Genomic DNA, 20,864 nt, shown 5'->3' with positions numbered 1-20,864 from the left:
TTTTTAATGACCCTTCTCTGTTCCTCCCACTGCTACCAGAAGGAATAGATTTAAATAATGAGTGATCGCTGATTAGGCCAGAAATCACAGGTTAAGACTGAGAACAGGAGTGGAGCGATCCTTGACCATCAGGTTATTAGATCTGGTTTCCGGAGGGCAATGGGGCCGTGGTGGAATCCTCGCTGCAGTCCAGAACCTAACCTGCTAGAAGGGAGGTGACTTAATGTGACCCAATACACTGTGAGGCATGGATTAGCAGAAATCTGATAGCAGTGTCCTGTGCCCCAATTAGACAGGAAGCTAAGTACTACTGGGGAAGACGAAGCTGATAGCTGCAACCTAGTCCTTCTTCAGAATCACATGCTAATTCTATGGCCCCAGTTAAGCAGAGGCATGAGTCATTCCCAGAATCAAAGACACAAATTATCTAGAGCAGCAGGCTTGAAACCCACCATGCGCAGATAACCGGGGGCCTCTCCTTAGTCACAATCTGCAAGGTATAGGCTGCAGAAGACATGGATATTTTCTCTGTCCATTTCTTCATAGTTTCTTCTGGCTTTCTACATCATTCCAACATATTTCTTCATCATACTTGGCATCTTTTGGACTGCCACCATCTACATAAGCCTACATAATAAATCCAATGGAAACCCAGACTTGTGCCATTCATTTGCAAAACAAAAGCTAGCTTCCCATGATATGGGGATGCTCTCATCCTCAAGAAAAGATCTCTTTTCCAGCCTGTCACCAGGGGAACTGAGAGTTTAGCTTCTCAACAACAAACAAAGCAAGGCATCCTCTTTGATGATTGCTACCATTATCATCTGGAAACCTCTGTTTTCACAATTCTTAAATCAATGTATATCCTGATCCCAACTTACAAATCTGCGAAGTAAAAAGTAAACAAATGAATTGATACAAAAAATGGCAAGTGTGTTCTGACACTAAATCCAGAGCCACTTAAATACATAAGATCATAAAGGGAAAAGTTACCCCAATCTATGTCCCTGAACCAGGGAATGAGTGCAGCCAAGGACAGAGTGACAAAAAGGACTGTCCCTGAGTAACAAGGTCATTCCCTCCGGCACCATAGCCAGAGGGTTAGTCACCGTGTTTTTATCTCTGGCCCAGAAACAGGACACACAAAGAGAGAGCTGCAGTTTCAGTATCTACTTTCCAGCAGCAGGGGCTACCTTTGCTTAGAAGCCTTTCCTGGGGAGATGCTCACACATCAACAGTATGAAGCCAAAGCTTAGACCTGGAGGAGAAGGAATTGAGACACGAAGTGTCAGAGTGGAAAAGCTGCTTTGGAGTGTGCCTGTGACCCTAGTCTATGCCATGCCCCACCTCCTTGTGCTGGTGGGGACTTCAGCGTGATGGGCCAACAGCAGGGAGGGGAGAGCTGAATACTCCAGCAGACCACTGATATGATCTGCCCACTCACAGCTGAGATGTCCCACATAAATTCTGAGAGCACAGCCCAGCCTCAGAATTTAACCACAGAAACAGTCCTGGCTCTACTGCTCAAGGAAATGGTCTCCAGTCTCACACCAGCCTTTAAAATGACCCAAAAAAGTCATTTTAAATCTATTCGCCAAACAGAGGCTTCCCGAAACCACAGGCAGAGAAACTCAACATTCAGTTATAGAAATAGAGGCTAACGTGAGGTCTCCTTCTGGTCCCCAAATTGGGACTGAGGCACATGAAGATTTACAGTCATTCATAGAAATAGGTGAATTCTTCCACCTAGAAATGGACCATCTAATAGGATATGGAGAAACACTCTGGGTGCATGGGTGGGATAACACTTAAACTTTTATTAATGGCCAAGGAAGAAATCTAATGTTTATTAGATACCTGGATATATCAGCCTGGCTCTAGGAGATTTTCGGACCTTATTTTAACTAATTCCTATTTTAGAGCTAAAGAAGCAGCCTCAGAGAAGTCACAGCTAAATACTTAGTTTCTTCATTTCTGCCCTAGAAAATGCATTGTACGTGAGCACGGAAGAAACCCTGGGGTGAACGTGAACTCAGCTATGATCCTGGTTTTGAGCTGATGTTTAATCATTTGGAGCCACATGGCAGCACTCAAATCCCTGGTGCCCAGGTCACACGTTTAGAGCTTCCAGGCAGTTCTCATCATGATGATGAAATACACATCGGTGTCCGTGGAAGCGCTCACCCCGGCATAGTAGTTCATAAACTCCTCGGGGGTCACCTACCGTGGAAAAGTAAGAAACGAAAACAAAACTTTGCTTCTCACCATTTCACTGGAGGCCCATCTCCAGGACCTGTAAATGGGAGGGAAATTTCAGTCAAGGAGGCTTTTTAGGGACACAGCTGAGGAACAGATCTAGAACAAGAGAAAAAGGGAGGTTGACGATGGAGTGAGGGGGTGGCCGAGGGGGAGAGGGGAAGAAAGTCTTGAAAATTTCCAAACCAACCTAAATGGAAAGTGAGATACAGGTCTTGTCTTCCTTTAAGAGCAGAAGCCCTTCTGTTCACGTAAGCAAGACTGAAACTCAGAATAAGAAACAAGTTTTCTTTAACCACAGTGAATACCGTCTTTCTGTGACACGTCAGAAACATCACCTCATGTCCTTGTGTCAAGACAAGAAATGTTTTACCTTTCAAAAAATGGAGCTCAGTCTTATGGGTAAGGAAACAGATTTCTTGTTAAACACTCCTGGGCTTCATGCTTTTTTAAGATACATATTACTCATTCTAGGCACAGAGGAAGTTAAAAAGATACCCCCTGCTCCATGCCCCCTTGGGTTCTCTCTTCTCCCATGCCTGTTTCAACTAATATTTTTATCTGTGCTAGGATTTTACTTTACTTTCCTTCCAGAAAAAAGAAAAAAACTGTTACCAATTTATTCTTTAAGAGGTGGAGGTGAAACGTACACTCTAATTCAACCATATTGGCTGACACAATTGGTTGACTGAGGGAAATAATTGTCCTCTGGTTTGATCTCTATAACCAGTGAATGTAGCCCCAAGTATAGACTTGCTTATATGGGAGAATGCAGACACAATAATGATGGCTGTTTTGGAAATTTATTGTTTTTCTAGTTAGCCCTCAAATTTCAGTGTCGTGAGAGATTGAAAACATCACAAAAAGTGAAATCCGCAAACAATTCAAAACCCCTTTCTAGTCCATAACAGCAAACTCCTCTCCCCCCGAGTCTTTGGGAACATAGCTATCTCTTCCACTGAATGACCCACTTACTTTCTTTGCTGAAATTATAAGTGAACAGAGAATAAAGTCTCAGGATCCACAGTTCTCTCCCTGTACTGACCTCTTCCACCTGTCTGTCCCCGCAAAATAGCAAAAAGTAGTAGGAAGAAAGGCATTGAATGGAGTTACTAATTGAGCTGCGCTTATCAGTGTCTGGAAGTAGAATTAAATAATATATGTACATAGCTTTGGTAAAAATTAGAATATCATTAATGTCTCTTTTCTTGCATTTCTTTATTTCTGTCCTCCTTTGCATTCCCCGGTTATCCAACCTTAAGCTCCATCTGGAGTTCCTTTATACTGACAGTTCCTTGTGCATTTAAAATGATTCAACGTGGAAAAGTGTGAATCGCATGTCACTTTTCAGAAACATTTTAATTATGTCTATTAAATGGAATATCCCTGTAAAGTCCTTGGCACCATGGCTGGGAGACAGTAAGCACTCAATAAATATCCCTTAGATTCATAATTATGCTAAATGAGGTTCCTGTGCATAATGTATGTAGTCATTACATCAGGCACTTCTGAATCTTTTAGAGGCAAGGATCTCAAATACAACTGTGAATAAGAGTCATTTGGGATACTTATTAAAACTGTAAATCCTTGAGCTTCATCTGTTCCCCCCACGCCCAGCACAAAAAAAATCAGATTCTTCAGTTCTTCAGGGCAGCCAGCAACTTGCATTACAAATCCATTCCCCAGATGGTGAACGTGCACAGAGCTGGGGATTTATGCAGGGTCTGTGAAGTTCAGGTGACATCAAATGCTGTAACTGCTAAAAACCCCAGTAACCCTTACGAGTATTTGAGAACCTCATGTGGCTTGCAAAGATAAATGTCAAAAGAAATGGGGTGAGAGCTTTAAATCAGCTGAATCACAACAACTGGCTACTTTGACTTGGGTTAGAGAAAAGGGCAGCTGAGGTTTCCCCAGCAACGAGGAGGAACCACCTGCAGAAAAGAGGTAAATACACCCTGGGATCCCATGTAGAGTTGGGCTAATTTGGGGAAATGGCAGTTGACTCTTTTTCCACTGCCATCTCAGAGATCAAAGGGCAGCCATATGGGAAGAAAACATACGGTTCTGCTGTTTCTGTCCCTACGCGTTTGGCTGCCCGACAGAAGCTAGGCTCCTTTTTTATCCACCTCTGCAATCACTTCAGGCTAAAATGAAGGGTATTTCTCTGTCCCTGGCAGGAAAATGTCAGCAGAAAGGACAGAAAGATCTCCTTCCTGCCCTCTTCAACCCTCGCTCATTGGACTCACCACAAAGTTTCACGGAAAAAAAAATTGGGGGAAATTCCCTTCAGGATGACAAGGCTTGTTTCTTTCTACCATCTCTGCTTCCAGCTCACTGTCCCACTAAATCCTTCCTGTGTGGCTAAGGGGTCAGGAGTAACCCTCCCCAGGGTTCTGCTGCCTCAGCCACGCAGAGAACTCCCTTCCTCATAACCATAACCTTCAGGACACCTCAGGGCAGAACTGATCTTGGGTTAAAAATCCCATTTCTGGGCTTCCCTGGTGGCGCAGTGGTTGAGAGTCTGCCTGCCGATGCAGGGGACACGGGTTCGTGCCCCGGTCCGGGAGGATCCCACATGCCGCGGAGCGGCTGGGCCCGTGAGCCATGGCCGCTGAGCCTGCGCGTCCGGAGCCTGTGCTCCGCAACGGGAGAGGCCACAACAGTGAGAGGCCCGCGTACTGAAGAAAAAAAACATTCCATTTCTGGCTGTTGATAAAAGACAGAGGACATTTCCATCTGAGCCCGGACACAGTTATGGAGGTATAATTCCTTACCCTACCAAGTGGCACATTTGTAACTTGAAGACACCAGTTATTGGAGCTGCGTGGTGCTTTTGTCCTTAAGTTCACTGGAGTTTAGAAATGCGAGTTCATCCCGAAGCCCACCAAAGATTAAATCAAAGTGAATTTTGTTATCTGGCATTCCCTCTACTGAACACTTCCCTGAAATGGCATTTCCATGTAGCAAAGTGTGATGACAAATGATGCTCGTAAGGGTGTATGCAAAAGGCATGCAGCATCCTGAAACGCTCTGTGAATCATGTTCTCTAAAATTGAATTATGGTCTCATCTTGAAGTTAAATGTACGTTATTATCATCAAATTCCCTGGAATTAGGCTAGTTGTGTATGGTACATACGGCAACCATGAAATAGAACATTTAACCAAAATACCACAGTCTTCAGATGATGGGTATTTCGCTGTATGTGGTTCCCCTACCAATATATGTGCACACACACACACACACACACACACACACACATTTTTACTACTTTTGTTCTCAGCTTTCTAGATAGTCACCAAGGAAACCTTTTACTTCTATTTATAAAAAATATGGTATAAGTATTTTTAAGGTTTTTGGTCTGTTTCCCATTTACAATTACAGATCGGATAGAAGAAATTTCACTAGATTAAGCTCTTTCACTCACCACTCCATCTCTGTCATAGGGTGAGTCAAAGTTACCCAGAAATTTCCGGAACACTTGCTCCTCTGTCCATTCTCCGTTTTGGTACTTCGGGTGGTGTTTTGCACTGTACACCTCACGAAGGTCTTCAATTGTTATCACGCCATCTCCAGTCTTGTCTAACTTTCTAAAAGCTTGCATAATTACCTCTTTTCTGGCTCTGGACATTGGAGGCTAGATACGTAGGAAAGAAACACATACACAGACATACACAAGCAGATGAGCTTTTCCTGTATCATCTGTGATGAAATATCTTACTCCTCTCAGTGACGTGCAATTGTTTGTGTGCTGCTAAAGGATGTGCATTATGACTGCTCCAAAAGATCCCTGAGCCTGCACTCGGTCTCCTGCCAGCCTCCCCCACGGTGTGCTAACAGCTTCTGAAAACCAAGCCTCACAACAGCCAACCCAAACCACTCGAAAGCCAAACCCAGTAGATACGGTGATTCATGGGACCACTTACTCTTAATGCAAGAAGAAATTCATTAAAGTCTATTGTTCCATTTCCATCTTTATCAGACCTCTGGAAAAGCTCTTCTGCCTCTTCCTTTTCCATGACCGCAGCATAATCATTTAACCCTTTCACAAATTCTTTGAAATCAAGGGTTCTGTTGTTATTGTCATCCATAATTCGAAACACTCTGAAGATAAAACACACACACAAAAGAAGAAGAAAAAACACAGAGAACAAGGTGTAAGAATAAAGATTTCAGAAGAAAACCACTCTCGAGGTTTTTCTGAAGTAAAAGACAAGTCTTAGACTCTTCTCTGTACCCTCCTCCCAAATTTGGTGAGCCTCTTCCCAGTCTCTCAGAAAAGAAAACAAACCTTTAAAAATATACCGTATGATTCTAATTATATGACATTCTGAAAAAGGCAAAACTTATAAAGGTGGTAAAAAGACGAAGGGAAGGGGAGAAAGATTAGGTGAAGCACAGGGGATTTTGAGGGCGGTGAAACTACTCTGTATGATACTATAATGGGAGATACAGGACATGCATTTGCTAAGGCCCATAGAACCTCACAGTACAAAGAGTGCACTTTAACGCATACATTAAAATTAGTTAGGAGTTCAGCGGATCCCAGGAAGGAATGCAGACCGTGACAAGAGAATCTAACTGTTGTTTAAAAGTTTGAGGCAATCTCACTGAAGGGGGATGGGGAGACGAAGATGCCGACTTAAGTAACTCTGGAAACGAGTAGAGTTTGTAAGACTAAAGACAAGAAGAACTGCACTTAACCTCTGTACTCTAGTTGACAAAGGTATTTCCTGTGGAGATATGAGTTAACAATTATCATATTGCTATACGGGTACCCTAGCACTGAACAATTGAATGAATGGCTGGTGGACGGTGGGAGCCAGGCTTCTCACTGTTGGAATGGGGATTTATAGCTAAGCTAGGGCAGTAAGCTAGAAGGATCTGATCCATGTGGTAGAGGATTGAGTTGGAGACATCAGTATGAACACATGTTATAAACGTAGATGATTAATATATAATGTATACATGATTACATACATATATACATATACATACACACACGGGTTAGTATAAACACATATATTTCCTTGTTCTAGCTAAGAGGACCTGGAAGTAACAACCCAGTAAGAACCAGCACATCTACAGCCTAGATCTTGGTTTCTAATACAATTCTCCAGGAAAAGTATCTGACTTTCTTGGAGAAATCTCTGATCCTAGAATTGGGGCAGGAAATATGCAAGATGAGACTGGAGTACCTTATACCAGAAAGTAAGGGGGAAAAAACTCTACACGGATGGGAATACCTCAAAGGGACACAGAAGCCAACTGAAGAGCTCCCAAGGCCAAAACTGGACCAATTGGAGCAATAAGTAGCGTTCAATTATAAACCAAAGTATAAAATGAATATCCATGAGTTAATATTGGTTTAAGTAAATGATTGAATAAATAAATGTGAGAGGAGAGACGTTTCTCCTGCAGAAGAATTTCAAATAAATTATGTTCATTCTCTGTCCTGAAGGAGCAAAGCCTACTCCCCACACCCTAAGTAGGACTCTGCATAGAGACTTCCCTTTAAAGAGGTCAACATGGAAAGGCAGCGGGGAGAGTAACTCTACACTGGAGAAGCCAGACAGGCACTGCCTCAGCCAGGTGACCAAGGTCAACTTCAGTAGGGATAAACCATGTTGATAGCACGCATGCATCCGTGATGTGACATGATGAAAATGGCACTCTACTTCTGTGGTCCTCAAAGAAACAAAATCCCAGTCTAATAATAAGAAAAAAAGGGGGAAGAGGCAGCCAACCCTTGAGCTGAGGAGAAATTTAGGGAAGGGCAAGGCCAGTAAAGGCAAGGTGGCAGAGGGCACGTTCAAGCAAACGGCCAAGGATGAGACGGTGTCTGTTCACGATAAACTGGTTCACGGTGGGAGGGGTGGTAAGGGTGTGGGGTGGAGATGGCATAGATGGCAGGAGGCATTCAGTTGAATGGGCCAGGAAGTGGACCGTGGGTGGTGGTCATGAAGGGTTTGCACCGAGGATGGCCCCAGGATGAAAGAGGTAGAGGGTGGAGTGATACAATATTAAAGGGAAGTGGACTGGTCTTCCAGTTGGACTGTGACAGCCTGGCTACAGCCTGGGCTTCTGACAGAGCTCAACTTGGTCTGAGATTTAGGGGACTGTGGAAAGTGACATTCCAGAGCTCAGTAGAAGTGAAGCCTGCCGCAGCCTCCAGATGGGAGGTTGGAGGCCCCTGGCGTGGCATCCTGCATTTCCCTAACATATAACTCTCACACCAGGAGGATTCCCACTTTTGTGGCTCTCAGCGTCCTGAGTCTAAGTCCTCCATGAGTCCAGGGGAAGCCTTGTTCACCCATGAATCCCCCAAGATGTCACGATGCCTGGCACATGGCAGGCACTGGATTTAGTCTGTTGGAAAGAGAGAATGCTCAGGACCTGCCCTCGGGATGCTTACAATCTCTTTCCACTCAGGTTTCTCAGTCCTGAGGGCTACTCCCACTCTCAGAGGGCCAGGAACAGAAGCTGTTCTCCTATGGAGCTGGGGGAATCCCATGGGCAGCGAGCTGTTGATTATCTGACAGGCAATTCCGAAGCCCCTGGAAGTGATGGAGACACCAGTGCTACAAGTGGAACTCCAAAACCTGCAACTGCATCTAAATCAGTATTCCTTCCTCCTTCTTCTAATTCGGCCCCTAATTTCTTTAAGATTAGAGAACTTTCCATATTTATTCACACCAGACCTCTGACCCTAAGCTCAGTGAACACTTCTATAGCATATCCATTTCCTTTTCTGGGCATGCAGAAGGCATTTCTCAGCCTCTCCTGAGCCCTGCTGGGAGTTTGGGGTTAGTAGGTGCAAACTATTACATGTAGAATGGATAAACAACAAGGTCCTAGTGTATAGCATAGAGAACTATTTCCAATCTCGGGATGATTCGGCCCCTATTGCCACAGCTTTAGGGAGTGTTTCTCTCATTGCCCTGCTAGGTGTCTCTAATACCTAGACACGCTTCTACCTTCACCTCAAGTCGTCCCAGTAGCTGCACTTAAGAACCAAAAATTGTCACAGGGGACCTCAGAGATGAGTGCTTCCAAACGCTGCATTTTACAAACAAGGAGCTGAGAACCCAGGAGGAAGTGAGTGAGTGCCCGAGGCCACACCGCCAGAATTCGCCTCATCTGGCTTCACCCTGCTTTTCTCCTCCATCTTCCCACCACCCACAGCTCAGGCTGGCATGCATGTTCACATCTTTGAAAGTTCGCAACTTGAAGGTTCATATGTAGGTGACTTACTGTATATGAGCTATCCAGAAGAGGCAAATTCAGAGACAGAACACAGATGGGTTGCTGCCGAGGCCTAGGAGGAGGGGGCAATGGGGAGTGACTGTTCAATGGGTACAGGCTTTCCTTTTGGAGTGATGACACGATATAGCTGGTGGTTACACAACAGAATGATTGAACAGTACACTTTTTAATGGCTGATTTTATCATATGTGAATTTCATCTCAATTTTTAAAAACCCTATGACTTAATTACTCCTATGATTCATATTTCACAGATAAAGAAATTGACAAGCACAAAAATCAGGCGATTTGTCCAGGTCCCACGGTCAGTGTGGCTCACAGAAATTCACACACCATTAGGACTGTAGGACCCTGAAAGGTCATCGAGTGCCACCCCTGCCTCTGGCGACTTGAAAACTAGGGCTTGTGTGGGTCAAGGAACTTGCCCCAAAATCCTGGCCAACAGTGAAGCTCAGGGCTTCAGACCAAGCAGGGCTGTTTGTACTCCACCGCCTTTGTGAAATACTACAGAAGCATCTCAAAGCACAATGTGATGGTACCCACGCAGAGGAGAGCAGGGTGGAGTCCTGGAAAACACCCCACCTGACCCATCTCTGCAGCCGACCCTTCCCAGTGACCATGCAGCAGTTACCTCTGGAGTCTAATCTGATATATCCAGAAAAAAATTACATCCTCTCCTGCCACCCAGCCTATCATGGTACTTGAAATGCCCATGTTAGCTACCCTTTTTCATCATTTAATGACCCAGTTCATCAACAAATAGGTAATAGTTATCATGTGATATTTTCAAGGCAACAGTTGGAGCAGATTACTCCAAGAAGCAAGCCCTTGAATGAATAGCTTAGAACCGTAAACTTGAGTACTTAAGTCCCCTAGTTAAGCAAGGCAGGAAACATAAAATTTGCTAAGAACTGGGGGCTTTGGAAGAAGGAAGGATGGGGTAGGGTTTTGGTGAAGAAAGGCCATAGTCAGAGTTTCTGAAGTTTGCATGAGGGCACCAGGGCAAGAGCCTGTTCCCAAACATATGTCACCGGCATCACAGCACTGAACAAGCGTCCCTGATTCCAGAAGACCCTCTCTGAGCACGGAGGAGCCCGCGTGGTGACATCAGAGCCCATCCAGGCGGGCCTGCGCAAGGCAGGAAGGAGGCTGCCCTCCGATGCACGTGGCCGCAGCGCCACCTCGTGTTGGCATCGCGTCTGCGCAGGTCCCTGGGTCAGGCGCCAGTTCGGTCCATTCCTTCGACAGACGTCTAATAAGTGCGGAGCGCGGTGCTAGGAGTCGGGGGAAGAGGGAGAAAGACAGACAATGCTTACAGCAATCCCACAGCTGAGCCGCGGCAGCTCAGGAGAGGCGGCTAAGCAGCTTCCTCAAGATTTGTCGGAGGAGGAGCTGATGTCTAACCTTTAATCCTAAAGGAGGTGGAGGTCATCCAGGTGAAGGTCGCGGGGATAGGAGAAGGGAGAGCACTGTTTCCCAAGTGCTAAGGTCAAAGTGAGAGAGAAAGGAGTATAACGAGCGAAACGCAAGTATTTTAGTCTGACTGAAGGATAGGGGTGTATGTAGGGGCGGGGGTGAGATAGAGCCGTGGAGGCTGGGAGGAAATTTGGAAAGTGGAAATTTGGAGAAACGTGAAACTGGGCAGGTAGGTCAGCAGGCATCAGATCCCCAAGATGCTGAGACACCATGGTAGCGAGTCTGGATTCTGTACTGAAAGCAGCAGGAGACCACAAAGGGTTTCAAGTGAGCGGGCGACAGTTTGTACTGTAAAAGACCCCTCTGGATAAAGTGTGGAAAATGAACAGGAGGGTGGGACAGGCTGGCCAGTGGGAGGTGAAACCACGCTCGTGACAACCAGGTGAGAGGTCATGCTGCCTCGAAGAAGGTATTGGCGGTGGGGACAGAGAAGATAAAGAGATCCGAGATGGAGAGTAACTGCCCGGGCAGCGAAGGGAGAGAGGTCCCAGGGGGTCTACCCAGAGCTCTTGCTTACCACTCCCCACACCCACCCCCGTGAGGCTGAGACCTGGAGATTTGGGGGCACAGGCCGAGTGGAGCCGCCGGCAGCAGTCAAAGGAGACTTTGCGGCAATGGTCACCAGGCCTCCTTGCGTTGGACCGGGTTAAGGCTCCGTCATCCCACTGTCCTGGCGCGCAGCTGCCTGCCGCTGCCAAAGCTCTCTGCCTGGTTTTCGAGAATTGTGTGGAATGGGTTGTGGAAAGCTGAACATGCATGGAGGTCTGTCTGTTCATGATTCTCGGCGAGGTTCATGGAACTTCTCTTGCTTGAATTCAGAGAAAATTTTCAGCGGAATCTTTGGGGAAGAGAGAAACTCTCAAGCCCCAGGCAGCACTTTTTTGGGTTTTCTTTGGTGACCTCTAGTGGTAATACGCTGAATTACATCCTCCCTCCCTCTCTCCTTCCCTCCTCTCTCTCTCCCCCTCCCTCCCTCTTTCCCTCCCATCCCCTCTCCCCCTCTCATGGTGGGTAGCGTGTACAACCAACAACCAGCAACACAGAGGTGGATCTTAGTTACAACAAAAAACAAACAAACAAACAAAAAAAGTGGCTTCTCAGGACGTTTCCCCTTAGAAAGTGCCTCTCTGGAATAAATATTAGATCCCAGTGCTCAGAGTAGCCTGAGACTGAAATGAAAGATTTAGACGGTTTGAAGAGAGACGTGGTTTCTGCAGTGGAGACTGGGAAACCCCAGGAAAAGTACAATGACAGGTGTGTGTTCATGTTGTTGACATTGTGAGAGTTCCCTCACTGAACCCAGCTGAACTGTATTCAACTAAAGAGACCCTTAGCACCTCTGGCTATGCGAGGGACTGTGCTAATTCTTCAGGTGATATTATAGAGCTGTGGTTCCAAATAGGTATGATCTTGCCTGCTAGGGGACATTTGACAATGTTTGGAAACATTTTTGGTTGTCACAACAGGGGTGAGGGATGCTACAGGCATCTAGTGAGTAGAGGCCAGAGATGCTGCTAAACATGTGAGGAGAGCCCTTGACATTGACGAATTCTCCAGTCCAAAATGTCAGTCACGCTCAGGTGAAGCCCTGCTGTAGAGAAAGACCTGGGACCAGCAGGGGTGCCGAGACCACCATTGAAAAATAAAGATGCCCACCCTCCTCCCCAAACACAGCAAATTAGCATCTCTAGGTGTGAGTGCAGGGGATCTGCACTTTCACGTTTCCAGATGGTCTCAACTAACGCACACCAAAGCCTGAAAACCTCAGCTGTAAGAGACGCCAAGTCACCCTCGAGTGGCAGTAGCAAGACCTTGAGGGGAAAGGCTAGAGGGAAGGTTATAGCATAGCACAGGGTAAGAAGCAGGCATGAACAGAGGACAGGAATGACCATTATAACCAGGCCAGGGACCAAGCCCTTGCTCCATGCTTTGCACAACATCAGCACGCCAACTCACACGGAGGGTCTTATTGAATAGAAGTCCCTTGCCTGAAAATGTACCGTGAGACAGTGGCAGAGTCAAGACTGATCTCCACTTCTGTCAAAGCCGCCGTGTTCAAGAGCTACGGCAAGGGGCTGAGAAATTGCTTTGGGAATTCAGAGAAGGACTACGAAATGAGATGAAGAAGAGACAAGGCTTCAAGGAAGAGATTCCTTGGAGAGCTGAAAGGATTTCATGGCAGAGGAGGACAGGGGACAGCAGTGCAGAGCAAAGCAGGGCACTCATGGGTCCTAAACAGGACCCTGTGTCTCACCTCGGGGTCCTTGCTTGTAAGGCTCAGTGTAAATTCCTTCTGGTAGAGATGAACAATTTCACTTAGTCCTTTCCTTTTAGAGCTGTAGTGTTTACTTGATTGTTCGCTTGTTTTAAGTGATGTGTGAGGTGGTTTTTTTCCCCACAAATTATTATTAAAATTATTTTTGCAATGTATGAATATATGAAAAATCTGCTTTTTGTTTGGATTGCCAACCTCTGCATAAGATTTAAAATATGACAATATTTAATCTCTCCTTTAATGACGTAAGTACACTGTGGAGATAAGATGTCATTGAAGTCTGGCATCTTACCAAATTTTCTCTGCACAGATATACATTTTCTCAAGATGTTTAAAACTCATGTTTCAGCTGTTGTCTATATGCAGGTTTCCCTAGAGCCCATGTCTGATAAATCATAGTCTTTTATTCTTTCTTCCAACCTTTGGAATGTGAATTAATTCCTTATTTAATGTTTATGATATGGCACAATTTAAGAATAATATTTCATAAATATTATCGTTATAAAGTGTTTAATTCACACATCTTCTTGAAATTTCATTTTATAATCATCCAACCAGGATTGAGATTAGGGCTAGGTAAGGTACATGGCTGGGGCACGATGTTTAAGGTGACCCTCAAATCTCAGGATTGTACAGACATCAACCTTGTACTTGCTCAAGGCTGAAAGTGAGTGTCTCCTTAAATATTTTGCCCCAGGGACCTACCTTGCCTCACCCTAGTTCTGGTCTTGAATTCAACATATATTTAATATTTATTGAACATCTACTGTGTGCCACACAACAGCAATGAGTGAGATAACCAAGGTCCCTTCCAGGAGTTCACATTCCTCAGGGTAGTTTTAGCTTTGTTGAATTTGAATTACAGTTGATTTTCCAGAATTGCCAACTGGCTGATTCCAATCTTTTTTCTCTGCTATATTCCACTTTCAGTTGGGTGGCCATGTCTCTCTGGCCAAAGAGACTTAACTGAAAGTGCTGAGGGCTCTGGGAGAGCTCTCCCATCTCTTTTGCCTCTTCCTGCCTTAAACAAGAATATGACGCCAGGAGCTGTGACAGGCTTTCTGCAGTTGTGAGGAAAGGGCCAAGGGAATCACAGAGATATCAACTTACAGCCCTAACATCACTGAACTACTGAACAGATATAACCAACTACCTGACTCCACACCCCTGTCATGAGAAACATAAGCCCTTATTGGCTTAATACATTGTTGGTCAGGTCCTCTGTTACTTGCAGCCGAAAGTATTCCTAACTGGTATAACTGGCAAAAGCTTATTCCTGCAGTGTTTGGGTTGACCCTAGATCTCTACCTTTACCTGGATAAAATAACTAGCAATCCAGTGTGAGGAGAGCCTCAGCTTCCCCTGAGAACTGGGAGAAAAGGTAAAGTAAAATTCTTCTCTCAGGAGAATTTCATCAACATTTAGCAGCCTCTGCTGCATTTTGGGCTATGAAAGAGCGTGGGAAAAGCTGCTTAGCATGATATTCAAGGACCCATGTAACTAACACAGTGTGATACAAGCCCAGGTTAGATAAACACAGAGGCACCAGGGTTAAGGGGTCCTTGTCAGAATGAGCATCCCCTGGGAATACCTGGAGGTAGCAGCTGTCTTAACAGCACTCTCCTTGCTGTCTCTCTCTCCATCTCGCTCTTCCCCTCTGCTCTGCCTTGAGTCTCTGGGGATTTTACCAGGAAATTACTTGCAATCTATTCTGAGTCGGGCAGCCTGCCAGATCTTAAAGAAGCAGAGTAAGAAAATAACTAAACTGCACAAAGGTAAGCAAAGCTTTGGCTGGATTTGTGTACAAAATGCAAATAAATAAATAAATAAACTTTTCTTCCGAACTCCCTAGTTTCTATGATTACACTCTTAGAACCAACCATGTAACTTCCAAATAGCCCATTTTTCAGGTGCCATGAGGTCTTGACCTCAGTGATTTCGAACCCACTACAAAGACAAACCCCAAGTGTACATCTTCGTCCACTTTTAGACGGGAGTAAAGCCTCAGCTCTGACTACCATTTGCCATCTTGCAATATTAGTCATCAAAATCACCTACTTAATAATTATTTTACAGTCACTTAAAATGTTCCTTTTGGAATCATTTGTCTATTTAATGTTTATTTTATAGCCACCTAGAAACCCAGCTAATTATTTTCAACCTGCATGGTATTAATTGATACTTCCAGAAAACAAAGAAGTGTTAATGGATAAAAATTCAATGTCAGAATGCCAACATCAGTGTAGGGATTGTGTCCAGCTACTCATAACAGAAACAAGATAATTTTCTCTAAAAGTGGTAGAGGTATACTTTCATACAAAAGAAGTCTGGAGACAGTTCAGTAGTCATCAACATCTCAAGAAACTACTATTTTTTTTACCTTACCATGTTTTGTTTTTTTCCCTCAAAGTTGCCTAAAGTTACAAAATAACTACAGCAGCTCTAGCCATTACATCTACACTCCAGGCAGCAGAAAAGAGAAAGGTGTGAGGGCAAGAAGAATGCACTTCCCAGCAAAGTCAGCCTTTTGTAAAATGGTTCCAGAAGACTCCACCCAACTCCTTTCACTTAAATCTCACTGGCCACTCCTGCAAAGGAGGCTGGTTCTATGGTCTCAATGTTTGTGTCCCCCAGAATTTGTACGATGAAATCCTAAGTCCCAAAGATGGTAGTTTTAGGAGTTGGGGCCTTTCGCAGGTGCTTAGGTTACAAGGGCAGAGCCCTCATACATGGGATTAGTGCCTTACAAAAGAAGCTCCAGAGAGACCCCTCACCCTTTCCACCACGTGAGGACACGGCAAGAAGCCATCATGGTACCAGGAAGAGGGCCCTGACCTGACCATGCTGGGGCCCTGATCTTGGACTTTCCATCCTCCAGGACTGTGAGAAATAACTATGTGTGGGTCATAAGCTACCCAGTCTGCAGTATTTTGTTACAGCAGCCCAAATGATCTAAGACAGCTGGGAAACCTAATTTTAGGCCGGAGACTTTGCCATCCTCCAGGTTTTGTTTACAAAGAGGAACAGCCTGGCAGAAAAAAATAGAGTCCTTCCAGAAAGTAACTGTGTAAGCACTTCTAGATCAGCTTTTTCCACAACATCAACTGGAGCCTGAGAGTTTTGGAGGCATTTAGAGCCGCCAGACCACCCCGGGGGAGAAGACGAAGCCAAGTCCTAGGAGCAAACATTAGCACCTTGGTGATTTCTCACTCCTCAACCTCTGTTCTTCCAAAATGAATAAGATCACCTTAACACAGCCAGTTATCAAGGACACCCAGAGTTTAGGCAAACATAATCTAAAATGAACCAGACCTGGGGACATCAAACCACAGCCCATAGGCTGAATATGCCCCTTTGCTTAGTTTTGGAAATAAAGTTTTAGTAGAAAACAGCCACACATGTTTGCTTACGTGTTACCTGTGGCTGTTTTCACCCCGCAACTGCCAGGCTGAATAGTTGCAACAGAGACCTTCTGGTCCACGAAGCCTGAACTATTTAGTATCTGGTCCTGTGCAGAAACAGCGTGCAGCCCCCTGGGACCACACAAAGATATCATTAACTGCAAGAGGGGACATTTATTGGGCACGGGCTCTGTCAGGCTGTCTGCTAAAGATGTAGCCTGTGTTTTACAAATTATTCACTATCAGTTTGTTTAGAACAGAAAATGTGTCTGGTGCAAGGTAACTTTTGATAATAATTCTGATAGTTTACAAAGTGCTTTTACATGCATTAGAGGGAACTATTCCTATTTCACAAAATAAGGAAACCGGGGTACAAAGAGATTGAGGGGTTGTCCCAGTTCAGATGTAAGGAGCAGAACCAAAGTTCTGAGTGGCATCTTCTGCGCCTGCCACTTCTCCAAGGGGCTTTTGTAAATCACCCACAACATTTCAAGAAATATTCATTTTTTTACACAAGGAACCATGTAGTCACCACAAGTCATTCATATATAAAAACGGAGACAAGCTTATTAGCAATATTGCAGCCAAAGCACACTTAGTAAGAACAACTGACATTGTAAGTTACTGGAGAGCGTTTGCCTATGGCTTTCTTCTATGTGAAGAGCTCTTTTTGAGGTCAAGGTCAATGATAGAGGTGATACACAAAAAGAAGAGTTTCCAAAGAAAGTAAGAGCATCTTTAATCCACCTCTCAACCAAGGACAGCCCTGCTCACTCAAATGATGTTCTACATTGAAGTATCTGGAAAACCTTGATTGTATTTAACTTCAGGTTTTGAAAAGATGTAGGGACACTGGAGGGAAAACAAGATCCGGGATGACAATGGAATTATGGCTAGAGATGTATAAGAAAATCTGCTCCAAAGAATATCATGAACGGTGAAAATGTTCATGGACATTAGGGTGTCAGGATAAGGCAGCTGTGGTCCTTTCTCTAACACAGTAATCATCCTGTAACACTATCTTCTCCCAAATGCCAGCTTGTTTGTTTCTAAAATATAGAAAACTGCTTTTATGAGCCTTGATTTTTTTTTAATATACAGTACTGTCTGAGACCAGAATAAAAACCAAAATTTTACAAGGAAAATTCAGTAGGGTAAAGTCTGTTGAATTTATCAATTAAAGAGATGAAAGCAATAGCTGAAACCAGGAACTAAACGCCCCCCTCCTTGCACCTGTGCACCCATCACCACAAGTTACCAGGCGAGGCGTGGCCCTCAAGACCAAGAGCTCCTGCCATGCAGAGACACACAGTCTTTCCTCAATCCCTTATTCCTCTATAAATCTCCTAATTCTCCTCAGTCTCTGAATTATCTTCACTGCTGAGCTCAGTATTCTGTTTGCCCAGCCCCTCCCCTGACCCGTTCTCCAGCCACATCTGTGCTACAGGAGGTTGACCTCTATGAACTGCATAAACCTGATTTCTTTGCTTTCAGGCTTCCAGCTGGATTCCACCCATGGGAGGCACCAGCAGGAGATCAGAGGGCAAGAGGAGAAAGTGTGGTCTCCTCTCTGCCAAGCCACAGTTGTCAGTGACTGCAATCTTCCACCAAAGGCAGCTCTTGTTGCGATCAGATACCTGTTCCTCCTCCTGCCACCCCAGGTCCAAGGACGATTCACCCTCCTCACTGTGGCAGCCCTGGGGCATTTCCCCATCACTTATCTAAGTCCCTGAGCCCCATCCACATTTTTGTAAATTGTCCTTCATTAAACTTTTTTGACCGAGCCGTCCATTTCCTGCCAAGAGTCTGACTGGTACCTGAATTTGTATAAGGACCTCTAATCCAGCAATCTTCTCATAGGAAGATACTTCTCACCCCAAATGCTAAGTACTAAGGATGCATCCCTTCACCTCTACATCATGACCATCCTCACATCCATCTTTGAAGCACAGCCCAGCCTAACATCCTCCCTTTGTCCCTCTTTGGCTCTGTCACTTCCTAAATCACTGAAACTCTGCATCCTGCCTCACAGACTTCCTCTCAAACCCAAGTAGCCCCATCAATCTGGGAAACCTCAGAGCTTATCTAGACAGCCCACCCAACATGCAGCCATGAGGTTCCTGGAGGTCCTTGACTTCTAGCAACTTCATCTGCTCACTCTTTTCACATGGCTTCCGAAGATCCTCTCCTACATTCTGTCACCAGTCAATGCTAGTCTCTTCTCGAAGTTCAAAATTCAACACTTACTTTCTTTCCACCTTTCAGTTTCATTCTTCCAGCCGTAGATACTTGTGACCTTACAAGACCTCTAGACTCCTGACCCTGCATTTTCTCCGCAGCCATTTCCTACCTTGTTTTCCTTTCCGGACCCATTTCCTTCCCTCTCCATTGTAGACACCTTAATACAACATTCTGACCATTTCTAACCTGCGCCTTCTTTCTCAGCCCTCCCTTGTCAATCTCCCACACTGCCTTAGGAATGCCTGACTTGGCTCAATTTGTCTACAAGTCCTCTCCTTAAAGGCAGGCTATAAAGTGCATCTGAACAAACCCACATGCCAGGGTGAACAAGTGCCTTCAGAAACATGCAGCTCTACTCTTACATGACATTGATTAGATTCTTCTTCCAATCTTTCCAGAGGTTAATTCAAACCTTTGCTACACACCTTATCTTGAAATTCTTAGTAAAAATGGATCCACCAGATATGAATCACTCACACCACTCTCCTCCAAGTCTACAAAGGTATTTGTCTCTGAGACTCGACTTTGTCCTCCCTCCCCCTGAGGGAGTGCTGAATTTCCTCCCGTTGAAGGATAATCACCTCATCTACAGCATAGATCCCAACCTCTCCTGGACCCTCAGCCATCAGGTATGCCCTTTCCTCCTCTCCACCAATTCCCCCCTTTATTTATTTCTGTACTTGCAGTGGATTTTATTTTATAATTATTATGTTTAAAAACCTTTAATTTTTTACACAACTGTAAAGATTACACTCCATTTACAGTTATAAAATACTGACTATATGCCCTGCGTTGTACAATACATCCTTGTATCCTATCTTACACCTAATAGTTTGTACCTCTCACTCCCCCATCCCTATATTTCTCCTCCTGCCTCTATATCTATAACCAGCTCCTCCCTTTAGTTCATGAATCTGCAGTGGTCCCTCAACCCTAGACTCCTTCTAGCTATCACCCTTCAAAGCCAAACTACTTGAAATAGTCTCAGTTTTTTACTTTCTCATGTCCCATTCATACTTCAGTCCACTGCAGTCTGGTCTCCACTCTGTCACTCCAAAGAACATACTCTCAGGACATCATTGCCAACCTGATTGCCAACTTCAACAGTCACTCTTAACCCCTATTTCACTTTGCCCAGCAGTTGACTCTTATGATAATTCATTCCTCCTTCTTGAAACTCTTTTCTCTCAATGTCTATGAATCTAACTTCCTATCTCCCTTCCTCTCAGATCTGACCTATTTGGTCTCTCCCTTGTCTTCTGCCTGCCTTTTTAAATGTTACTGTTTCCTAGGATTCAGTTATTTATCCTCTTCTCACTCTCATAAATCCCGTAGTAATCTCAGCCTTATCCACCGTTTATCACAACTCATCCCAAATGTTTATTCCAACTCATCCAGTCTCCTAAGCTTCAGAGCCATATTTCAAATTTCCATACAAAATGTACACTTTAATGACCTACAGACACTTCAAGTTTAATGTTCCGGAACCAGATTCATCATCTTTTCCTCCTTATTCCTTGCCTCAGGAAATGGCAGCACCATTTTCCCAAGTCATTAACTGAACATTATCCTAGACTCCTTTTCACCCTGTACCTTGAATTATCAGCCAATTTCTGTAAATTTTTACCATCTTGACGCCTCCTGAATCTGTTCCTTCCTCTGCCTCCTTTGCCATGGATACCACCTTAATCCAGGACCTGGTCCTCTCCCATTTCCATTACTGAAATTACCCCTTAGCTGGTTCCCTGCCTCCAATCTAGCCTCCAGGTGACTAGCAGAGTGATCTTTATAAGATGGAAATCCAAACTTCATACTCTAAGACCCCTTGGTGGCTCCTGGTTGTATATAGGTAAAGAGCAAATGTCTTAGCATTTGATGTATACATTGGCCCTGCCTCTCTCTCCAGCCGTTTCAACTAATCTCCACCCCTCCAAAATCTATTCTGCAT

The 20,864-nt window shown here is 44.6% G+C and overlaps 1 protein-coding gene across 1 annotated transcript; it reads right to left on the bottom strand.

Moving 5' to 3' along the window:
* Positions 1-2,118: 2,118 nt before the first annotated feature.
* CAPSL (calcyphosine like) lies at positions 2,119-18,381 on the bottom strand (the record flags this gene model as incomplete). Its single annotated transcript, XM_082835065.1, has 5 exons — positions 2,119-2,220; positions 5,686-5,895; positions 6,185-6,362; positions 16,685-16,782; positions 18,313-18,381. The coding sequence occupies 5 exons, from the start codon at positions 18,379-18,381 to the stop codon at positions 2,119-2,121; spliced, it is 657 nt and encodes a 218-aa protein (XP_082691191.1).
* Between the last annotated feature and the right edge of the window lie 2,483 nt (positions 18,382-20,864).

Source organism: Leucopleurus acutus, assembly GCF_964270905.1.
Source record: "Leucopleurus acutus genome assembly, chromosome: 3".
NCBI lineage: Eukaryota > Metazoa > Chordata > Mammalia > Artiodactyla > Delphinidae > Leucopleurus > Leucopleurus acutus.
The sequence above is the reverse complement of the archived record's forward strand: the minus strand, read 5'-3'. Positions and strand labels throughout refer to the sequence as shown.